The 11365-nt window shown below is 41.8% G+C and overlaps 1 protein-coding gene across 1 annotated transcript in view; it reads left to right on the top strand.

The window, feature by feature from the left end:
- Positions 1-11365, top strand: part of LOC139925744 (neuronal acetylcholine receptor subunit alpha-7-like) — a 38397-nt gene that overhangs the window by 17463 nt on the left and 9569 nt on the right. Inside the window, exons 3-4 of the mRNA XM_071917247.2 lie at positions 1257-1301; positions 2597-2706. Coding sequence (XP_071773348.1) covers positions 1257-1301; positions 2597-2706 — 155 coding nt within the window. The remainder of the gene's footprint in view (positions 1-1256; positions 1302-2596; positions 2707-11365) is intronic.

The following is an 11365-nucleotide window of genomic DNA, read 5'->3' as shown; positions in this document are numbered from 1 at the left end:
AGAGTTACAAGTTTTGCCCTTCGATAGAAGAATGACTGACAATAAATATTTTATTTCAAGTAGATTAAGGAAAGCGATGTCTCTGGCACTCTGACCTTGACTTGGTGAAGTTAATATTTTCAGGTTATAAATTTTACACTACCCACTATCTTTCATAAATTCACCTAATCACAAGTATCAACCCAAGCACACATTGTGAGGCATTCACATTCACGCGGACATATACGCACGCACACACACTCTCCACACACACTCACAAATGGATGCATTCATGGATGTGTTGCAGACGAGTGGGGGATTTGCAATCTGTGAGAAAAAAACACACCCAGCACACATTAACTTTTGCAGCGACTTTTATCATCATCTGGGTCATCAGATTTACACATGAACACATTATAGAAAGTGTCTGCCATATGTGCACGCATTTCCAACTCCGATCTCGGAAAAAGAGAAAAACAGAGAGGAGGATACCGGAGACGGGGATAAGTGGATAAACAGATGCAGTGTGTTGAAAGAGGGAAACCTCTTTGATCTTGTTCAGTCTGCCTCTCATCTCTGCCAGGCCTTTTTTCCCCAAAAAACCCGAGCAGGCATCCCTGTTCTGACTTTTCCACTCTGTGCTGGGAGCTGAAATTCTGAGGCTCGCAGAAATGCTGATTTCACTCAAAAAAGAGCAGCTCACGGCTTTGAGGATATGAACATCGTGCTGTGCGATCACTCCCAAAGTTGCTGTATGTCCCTGAGGTTCATCATTTAATATCTTGAAAATATAGAAGATCTAGTCAAACATTTTGTAATTTTATCGCAGTAGTTGCCTACTATCCTTTCAAATGGTGGATGTCTCAATTTCAGATTAAAGCTCTTGATGTATTGTGTATGCAAAAAACAGTGGAGAAACACAGTGAGTTGAGAAAGAGCCAGCATGACGGTTAACAGTGCAACACCACTGTTTTAATCCACAGGACTTGTTATTTTAGTTGCTGTAAAAGCGGTGTGTAATATGTGTGATGGCTCCGCTGAGCCCGGGCAACAGAACTACACTTGGTTATATAAAACCAGCTTTTACACAGGCTTATACAGCCTGGGTTGCTCTTCTTTGGTTATGCAAAACAACTGCACTGACTCGCTGATGACAAAGCCCTTACCACTGTATTAAATATGGATTGTGTCTGGTTGTCTTTTCATCCTTATGCAAAAAACCCCCCAAAATATATTCACTCTTTTCTTTTCCTCTCCTTCTCCTCCTCTGTCCTCAGGATGAGAAGAACCAAGTGCTGATGACCAACGCCTGGCTGCAGCTGGTGAGTAAACACGATTGAGAAAGGTTGCAGAATCACCTTTTTAATGTGCTTTAACTCTATATCATGCTCATATTACTCTTATATCATATTATAAAGACATTGTGACTCAGTTTCTCAAATTACCAGTGCCACTATGTACAGAAGTGGTATTGATGTTATAGTGTTTTCATGGTGTGAGTCCTGTGATACAATCTACCTATTTCCCGGATTAATTCTTTTCACATCGCCTGCAGTCTATGTCTCTATGTATCTATATCCATTTAGCTAGCTGTTAGTTCATCCATCCATGACAAAGTGTATGTAAGCTACTTTGCAATTATCTTCAGATCTCACAGTTTCATGTTTCTCACTCTCCAATTAAAATGTCATCTTCAATACTTTACCTGGGGACTCAGCCATCAGTTGTTGCTGACCATGTATGTGTCTCCGTATGTTTGTGAGTGTGTGTGTGTGTGTCTGTGTGTGTGTGTGTGTGTGTGTATGTATGTGTGTGCATGTTCAATGCTGGCATCAGCATGCTCAAGAAAACATCACTTCAGGCAGATTGTCCAGTAGAAAGTGAGAGAAACAGAGGAAGAAGAGAGAGGAAGCGAGAGGCATATTTAAGTGCCAGTGGACTTAAATGCCATAGTGGACTTCATGCCAAAAATTTAAAAAAAAATTCTTCTGGCAGATTCGTTGCCTGGAGCCAAATTAGTCTGCACATCAGTTAGAGGTCTTTCAGACAGGACACGGTTTGCTCGGCGCTCGCCGCTTTGTGCAGCGCAACTCTTGACTTGATGTTTGGGGAAGTCGGAGTAGCGTGGAAAAAAACTAGGCGAGTTTTTAAGAAGCGGAGAGAAGAGCCATTCCCAGCTCGATGTCTTGCTAGTGTTGTCATTTTTGTGATTTCTTGCTATGTACCTGTCCTGCGTTAAAAAGAAAGCCTTAGCACTGGCTCTATAGTCAGGAGAAGAAAAGCAAGTAAGAGGAGGGTATAGGTGCATGAGATCCATAATAAGCTATTTCACACTGAACGGTGTGCAGGCAGTGAATTGTAGGAAACTGAAAATATAATCATAGATCGCTAACCTCCATTGCATTTCCAACACACCAAGTGGATATACCCACTTGGTTAGAAACATGTCCAACATCACCTAGATCCCGATACAACTTCAGACTTGTGTGTTTGTTTTCTTTCCCTTCCTGGCCGGCTACAGTACTTCCCTAGTCTACTGGCAGAAGAGTTATTTCATCCTTTGTGAAAGCTGCTTTTCTGTATCATCAGTTTGATATATATTTCTGTCTCTCCTCAGTACTGGACAGATATCTACCTGAGCTGGAACCCAGACAACTACCCCGGCGTCCAGAACCTGCGGTTCCCCTCGGACCAGGTCTGGACCCCCGACATCCTCCTTTACAACAGGTCAGAGACTGCTGCTCCCAGCATGCTTTGCTCCTACTCATCACCTCCTTCTCATGAGTCGTGAAAGTCGTGACCTTTCTTTTCTTTTCTTTTCTTTTCTTTTCTTTTCTTTTCTTTTCTACTGTTAGAGGATTATTTCATTAGATTGGATCAAATGTTTGTTTGTTTTTTCCTCTGGTGTCAAATAGGCGACTGAATAGCAGAATGAATCTACAGCAGATAAGCACCTGTCAGGCTTAAACAGTCATGTTCTGTTACTATTTTTAGTTTTGAGGAAGTGTATTGATGTGAATGAAATATCAGTCTAATCCTTCTTATATTCGACTATTCTATTAAATTCTGTCTTTAATCTCTACAAACCATAGCACTATCAAGGTTATTTTAAGTCATTGTGATAAACAGTCTCACCCAATCAAACACAGAACCTAGGAACACAGACAACGGGAAGTGAGGGGGCATTTAATAATAACTACAACTGTGATCCCCTGCATTCATGCAGCAGAAGTGGCTCCCTACTGATGGTGATTTGCTCACATAGTAGAATGTAAAAAACAATTAACAATTTAAATTAATCAGTTTGCCTTATTGTTTGGAAAGGAAAAGAAAGGAAAGGAAATAAAAGGAAAGGAAAGGAAAGGATTGGAAGGAATGGAAGGGAAGGAAGGGTTTTAGATTCAAGCAGCCAAGAGTTAACCATAGCCTGAATGCTAACAGACCAATTGCGTGTGTTTCGCAATGTCCATTTATCTTACTGTATCTACAGCATCAGCTCTGAGTGGCAGAGTAAAGCCTGCTTGTCAGACACAATTGGGCAGCCAGTAAAGGTTCAGTCAGGAACACTCTCATCATAGATTTAACCATTTATTGCAACAAATGGAAATACAGTTATGCTTGGCGCTGATGGCTCCGCTCTTTAGATGCTCCCTGGATTAGCCAAGCAGCATGCTAAGCCAAAACAGGGAGCGCAATGCAGAAAACCCCCCAGGGTATGAGTAGGCCCAAAGCAAGACACTGAATACAATTTTAACCTTTGAGCCTTGTTAAGACTCTGAACTAGAAAGGTGGAGGCTGGGGTGGTGGAGGCAAAGCTTTGCCAGCAGCAGCAGCGGTGAGTGAGGCAGCATTGGTGTAGCGAGGATCAGTGTAGAAGGGAGTCATATTTAAATGGACTGCCTTGATGTGAGAATGGGCTGTGATTGGTGTATGACTTTCGTGTCCTGCATGAACTAACGCGATGCTTCATTTCTTATGCCCCTTAATTACAGCCAAATCCAATCCAGGCCAAATCAAATTAAAGGCGCTACATTCGCAGATTTATAGCCAATTTTCTTGGTGATGGTCTTGTTTGTTTACAGTAATGATACTAATGTCTTAAAATTAATGTGATACAGGTTTATCGATGTTAAAATGCTACACATAGCAGCTTAAGTTTCAATTCATGAAAACAAAAAATTCTGTTTTGAACATAAACAATTTTCACATTTTTTACTTAACTTACTTATTTCCACCCAAAGGTATAGATGATATGAACTACGTAATAATTGTATTTTCAAAATGCTTGTATGACAGAATTAAGGAGAAATCAGGGCTGAAGTCAAAGTTAGTATTTTCTAAATGAGGCTGAGCGAGTGTGTTGTGTTTTGTGATTCAGGTCAGGCTTGTGCCGTCTGCTCATCCACTGCTCTTCACGCCTCTGTGCAAGTTTTCCTCAAGTCAATTAGAAATGTAGGCCAGTTGTTTCTCTCTAAAACAACTAATTGCACTGGGTCTGCATGCTTGAGTGAGAGACTTATGATCAGGTCAGAGACTGAGGGGAAAGAAAGAGGCAGAGATAAATGGATAGGGTCAGTCACAAAGAGGAAGGCAGTGACAGAGACACAGTGTGTGCAGAATGATAGAGTCCTATGTTGAAAGAGTATTTGCAAAACAGATTTTTGCTTTACACAAAAAGTGAGATTAAGAGAGAAAGAGACAGACAGATTTGCAGTTGATCTTCACTGATGTTATTGAGTAGTTGGAGAGAAGAACTGTATGCATGTACGCACACGTGTACACACACAGGCAGACACACACACACACACACACACACACACACACATCACAGGGTACAAGGGAGCAAAACAAAGGTTCGGAGTATTAACCCAAATTTTAAAAGCTCTGCTTTTAGACCTGCAAGGATTACCCATCCTAATCTGTGCTTTCACCCCTCTCTTTCCCTCACTCTCTCTTTCACCCTCTGCCTTCATTCATCCCTCTCTCTATCTCTCACTCCATCATCCCTCCTGCCTCCTCTCTCTTCCCCATCTCATTCTATTTGTGTCTCTCTCCCTCTCTCTTTCATAACTCACTGTCTCACTGTAATTCACTCTATTCAATCAACCCTCTCTCTCCATAGCTCTTCCTTCCTAGCCTTCACCACTCCTCTTTATAAATCATCCCATCCACCTGTCTCTCTTTGTCGCTTCTCATCTTCCCGGTGTCAACATGAAACTCTTCCCCTCTCCTCGCAGCCTGCATGTTTATGTTTTGTTAATATCCCCACTTTCTTCTATTGTGCTCCGCTCTACCCCGTTACCTGCTCGAATCACGCATGAATGGGAAAAAATGCATTCACGGCAAGCCATTGAGCGCGGCTTACGTGACACGACGTACCTCAATAAAGCGGTGAGTGTCAGTTCAGATAATTGGAAGTACACAGTGTGAACGTCGCTGGCGTTCGGCCCAAGACTGTTGCTAACCTCGCTGAAGTTGGCAGAGTTCGGTGGTAACGTGACGCCGAAGGGGAGGGTTCTGTTTATAGCCGAGCCAGAAGGTTTAGACGGCCTCCTGAGGAAAGATGAAAATTTACAGTCTCCAGCAATGATACGCATCGCCGCCGTAAATGCACACACACACACACACACACACACACACACACACACACACACACACCTGGCTAATTTCACCACATACATACGAGCGAGTCCAACATCTCATCACCATCACTTACACACACGTCTACGCACGCACATGCACACAAATCCCGTAAGTATGCATACACACGCACAAAAATGTGTGCAGGCAATACACCACACGCATATACACACCCACCCACTGTCACACAATTACAGACATTAATGGCACAACACACGCCATTACACAGTGGGCCATCAGTGCGCAGCCAATAACACGCTAGTCTTGCTGTGTAGAATAGCAGATGCTTTCAGGCTTATTAGCATGCTCCTCAGACGAGACTGCGCTGTAAATCCATTCATTCATTTCTGTTGTATTTAATATGAAGTTAATGATGTTTAGGGGTGCTCAGACCAGAGTGCCGTCTCAATATGGACTGTGTTAAATCAAAAGCACAGTGAGATTAAAAAAAAAAATAGATATTGTCAGTGATGAGTCATTCAGCTCATACTGAAATCACCTCTCATATCTCTTTTCATATTTTCATATCTTCGGTTTGCTCACACTCACTCACACTGACCTTTTAGGTATGGATAATCTATCCTGTGAGATTTAATATTCACATCCTATCCAAGCATATTGCCTGGAAAAACTAATATCTCCTACTTTTATACTGTGACTGACAGCTGACATCATCCACTTTGATTGGAAGAGGTTTAATCACTGTAGGTCAAAGTGACGTGAACATGTGACGTGAAGAATACAGCTCTAAAATTGTCAATCAGTGTACGGCTTCGGCTGCCAGCTGCTGTATTGATGAATTAATAGCAAAGACATTGGTGCTGAAACTTGGAATAAGACATTACTTCATTGAAAGGCGTGAAATAGTCTTTTAAATTAAGTTTTAAATGAATGTTGAGACAAACATGGTGAACAAATGTACTTGGCTTCCTTCCTGTGACAAAGGAGCATGTTTACGATGAAGCTCTCTCACTCCATCGATGAGAACAACCTTGTGTAAACTTTGTGTTGGCTCCAGATAGACTGCCATAATGGCTTGTGTGCATGAGTGTGTGTTTGTGTGTCAGATGGCGCGCTTGTGTACGGAATATGCAGGTCTAAAACAGCCATGTAAGTCGGTGACCTCCCCTCTCATTAGAGGGAAAAGTCAATGGTCTCACTTGACTGGGGATCGATGAGGCACATCAAGGACGTCCAACTCAGGTAGATCACAGGCAGAATCCTAATTCTGCCAGCAGGGAAGGTGGGAGCACAGACACGGACACAGCACCATGACAGGCCATAAAAATAAACTGCAAATTAATCAAATAAATGGATAGTTGGATGGATGGATGGATGGATTTGATGACTCCTCTGTGATGGCTTAAATAAATGGACGCTCTTGAAATAAAAGCAAATATGCAACAGATACTGGTTTAAGAGAAAGCCTGAGTTCACCCAAAATGTGTCCAAACAGCACCCAAGCACCCTGTGTACACAGTCTTTACTACATTACATACAAAACTACTGTAACTGTTAGCCTGCAGTATAGCTGCACTAGGAAGTGCTCTAAAGCAATGTTTACCATTCAAACACAGTTACAGACGTGCAAGCCAATTTCTATTTTAATAACAGACTCTAGCAAGAAAACTGTCTTTAACCACAACTTTAGGACTGTTATTAACATTCAGCATGTATTTGGTATTGTCAAAAAATTAAATATATTTTACTTAGGCTTGCCAAGCCAAATGAACACAAATTTCTTTAGAGCATCTCAAAGTGACCCTGTTTCCATTCCTTTGGCTATTTCTGCCTATCGACACTAAATCATCTGTCCTGTGTGGTTCTACAGACAAATAATTCAAATTCCGGGATGACTTCAGGAACCCACTGTATCACATCAGGTATAAAAAGACCAGTAGTCACATCATGTTAGTGATGGGGCTTTGAGTCCTTGAAGTCTTAGAAAATAATTGTAATAATGTTCATGTTACATTTTTCATGAACGACCTGTCCAAAATCATATTTCAGCAGACTGATTTCTGCCTCACCTGCGTGTTTTCAAAGTGCATTTCGGTTTGAAAAATGTGGTTTGTAAAAACCTCATGAAGAACAACTTGACATTAAAAACATTCGCTTGTAAATTTGTGGATGAGGTCAAACTTGAGTTCTTATATAAAACCAGCTGAACCAGCCTACTTGGAAACAGCGTTGTGAGCTTCAGCCCAGGAGAAGTTCACACTGTATTTCCCTCTGAGCTCCACTACTTATTAGTTGACAAATGGCCATTTTAATTTTCCTGACAGACAGTGGCCTGAGCAGGTTTGTGCCTGAGAGAGCCGAACAACTGCAGACAGGCGAACACAGATCAGATCGGGATCCAGAGGAAAGCATTATCTAATTGTGTGTGCGTGTGTGTGCGTGTGTGTGCGTGTGTGTGTGTGTGTGTGTGTGTGTGTGTAAACATGTGCTAAAGTGTGCAAGGGAGTGCAGGGTCACTTCAAAGAGCTCTAGTGTTCCTCTGATTAACAATAAGGAAGTAAAGAAGCTCAAATGAAAGATAGGAAGCGTACCAATATCACAGTTAATATCACAGTTAGTTAGAGTCTTTTATTAAAATACGTTGCCAAAAATGTATGTACACATGTATTTATAATGCTGTCAAAATTATTCCTACCCCTCATGTCCTCCCTCCTCCCTCTATCAGTCCTCTATCTCTTTATCCATTCTGCATCCATAACATATAAGTAGCTATTTAACTCAGCATGTAGAGATGTACTGCTAAGATGTTTATAAGTAATCCATTCGAAATGGGTCATGTGTGCATATGCCCTCTGCCTCTTTCTGCCAGTTGAGAAATAAACATGTTATGTAACTGTACATCGGAAATATTATATATTCCTTGCTGGCAGCTTCCTAGTTAACCGCAGGACCCTAAGGCTGTCTAACTGTATGCCCGATGTCTAGTCGTATGCTGTATTCCTGGGATCTGGAATAACGTGCATGGATGGATAAGTCCAAACAGGCATTAACCCTGTGTGGCTCTCAACCAGGCATGGCTAAAGCCTGCAGGGAATGTTTTTAGGCTTCTCCTCTCTGGGAATACACACTCTTTTCTTGTTTACTACAGCAGCTCTCTCTCAGTTTTTTCATATCTTTCTTGATTTGACAAATTTAAAACACATTACATGCATGCGTGGGAAGAAACAAGGTCAAGGATAAGAGGAAAGAAATTCTCCATGGTGGTCCTTGTTGCTCCTTCAGCCTTAGCAAGGTGATGACAGGCGTCAAGCGGCAGCACGCAAGTCATATCATGATTTTAAAGCCATGCAGTATACATTCTGCTTAAAAGCATCATTAACTAATGATTAAAAGAAATACCCTAGAGCAGGGAACAGATGGTTTACATAAGTCAGATGGCTTACGATGGGAAGCTTTCCAGCGATCTCTCCTCAATTCACTCTTTAAAGATCAATGGATTCTGGATATTTTTTAATGGTAATTGGTAATTTATTCCACTCTATAACTCAACTCCACAGCTCTCTTTCTGGCTCGTGAACACCCTTTACTTTGTGGCTCTCTTCTGTTTCTCATTGTGTGTGTGTGTGTGTGTGTGTGTGTGTGCGTGCGTGCATGAGGACAGCAGTAGGTGTTGAGTGAAGGGAGAGCAGAGCTTGGTGACTCATGTCCCGTGGTACAGGAACCTGTCACTACCTCCATTGTCCTTCGGCTCTCTCTCTCTCTGTCTGTCAGTCTCTGTGTCCCCGGTCTCGCACGTCCACAATACTCTCTCTCCAGACTGTGTGTGTGTGTGTGTGTGTGCTGTGGAAACCTTTCCCCCTCTTCCCTCCTGTTCTCCCAGGGCTATCACTTGTCCAGCCATATGTTTATGGAAATGTGTACAGTGCAAAAAGTCCATCGTTACAAGGCATTTAGTCTCAGATTCAGTCTTAAAATAGATTTTGTCTTAAAGCAAGTGAAAATTCTGCCAATGGGGAGAGATAATTGCAGTTGTTTTCAATGTAGTTTTACTAGTTTCAGGAATTTTCTTGAAACAAGTGACAGTATCTTCTTGAAACAAGGCAGATTAAAGCAGTAGTATCAAGAAAATGACGCTTGATTCTTGAAACAAGTTGATTTGCATTGAAAACAGATGCAATCATCTCCGGCTTTTTCACTTGTTTACAGAAAACAAGAAAAGAGAGAGCATGGGAGTGAACTGTACTGTACTGTACTGTACTGTACAGCTCTCTCATTCCGGTACAGTATGTACTCTCTCTTACCACACACACACACACACTTCAAGACAAGCTCTGCTGTGATGTGTGCAGGCGCTGATTGCAGGAGAGCGCACACAGGAGCCTTCTGATAAAGTAAGGCCGAGGCTTGAATAATTCAAGGCGTGACACCGCCCCAGCCAACCCTCACCTCCCTCCCCCAACACCCAAACCCACAGCTGACAGCAACACACACAGAGAAGAAATAAATTACAACACTTAAACCTCCTGAAAAAGGTAAATCACTCAATCTGAGGAAAGGGAGGGACAAATAAAATGGGTCCATCTACAAATCCTCTTAAGGTGCCGGCCATGTTCTTTTGTCAAGGCTGAATGAGGCTCCAGGATGTTTCAGACACACTGACATTATCTCTCTGGGTGGGGATTGAAACTGTGTGAATATGTGTGTTTGTGCGTGCCTGTATAGGTATATTCGTGTGTGTCTTTGTGTGTATATGTGTGTGTATAGAGGGAGGAGAGGAGCTAAGTTGCTGTTGATTGCGAAGTGAATGGGACTGTCAGCTCTCCATATGGGCTTTTATAGCAAGTGTATGGCCAACTGATAGTGGCTAAGGCAGGACTCTGCTGATAGGAGTGTGTGTGTGCGTGTGTGTGTGTGTGTGTGTGTGTGTGTCAGGGTAAACATTTTTATTTTGTTCAAAGGCTTTTTTGTTGCCCACCTTGATCTGTTTTTTGGGGGAATTTTGGTTCTTTTCGGGGACAATTTTATTGTTTATTTTATGAAATAATGCATTTGCATTATCAATTTGTATTATTAACACTTCTTTCATGCTACTGGAAACATTTTAATTTCATAGACATATTATGAACTTTCCAGGACATTTGTGCCCCAAGCCCTTGTTAATTTCTGAAGAACATAATCTTGAAAAAACGTTTTACATGCAAAAATGCATGAAGGGTAGAAAAAATTACCATTGAATATTAGTGTCGTAAGCTTCATTCATTTTTTCCCAAATACAATTCTATTTAGGAAGCAAGATTTTACCAGATATAGTTTAGCGACAAGGAAGTAAAAATGCTCTCGACCCCTTAGTGTTGCATCATTTTAATGTGCCTGTCCAGTGGTGTTCCTCTTATATTGCCTCTGTGCAGACTGTCAGCCAAGTGAGAAACTAGCCACTATCAAGCCCAATAACTTCTGAGAGAACTGAGCAACCAGAGGAAACCCGACCGAAGTGACGGGCAGTTTGTCAGAAACACTGATCGCTCCTGACCCCCTGGGAGAATATCTGTCTCCTGAGCAAAACAAGGCCGGGGAAAAATATTGCACCTGCTGCCTGGCTGATCAAAATAAAGAGAAACTGCTTATGTAACCATAAAAAGGGTAAATCCAGCTAAATTTTAACTAAGGCATTCAATTAGATAACATTAGTTACTCTGTAAGGGGGGGGGGGGGGAGGATAATCCACAACAAATTTAGCACAAGAACAAAATGTATTTTTCTAAATGAATTATGCATTTTGCTGAAG

The sequence above is a fragment of the Centroberyx gerrardi genome, chromosome 16 (genome assembly GCF_048128805.1).
Source record: "Centroberyx gerrardi isolate f3 chromosome 16, fCenGer3.hap1.cur.20231027, whole genome shotgun sequence".
NCBI classification, from domain to species: domain Eukaryota; kingdom Metazoa; phylum Chordata; class Actinopteri; order Beryciformes; family Berycidae; genus Centroberyx; species Centroberyx gerrardi.
Note: the sequence above shows the minus strand (reverse complement) of the source record. Positions and strands in the feature narration are given on the sequence as shown.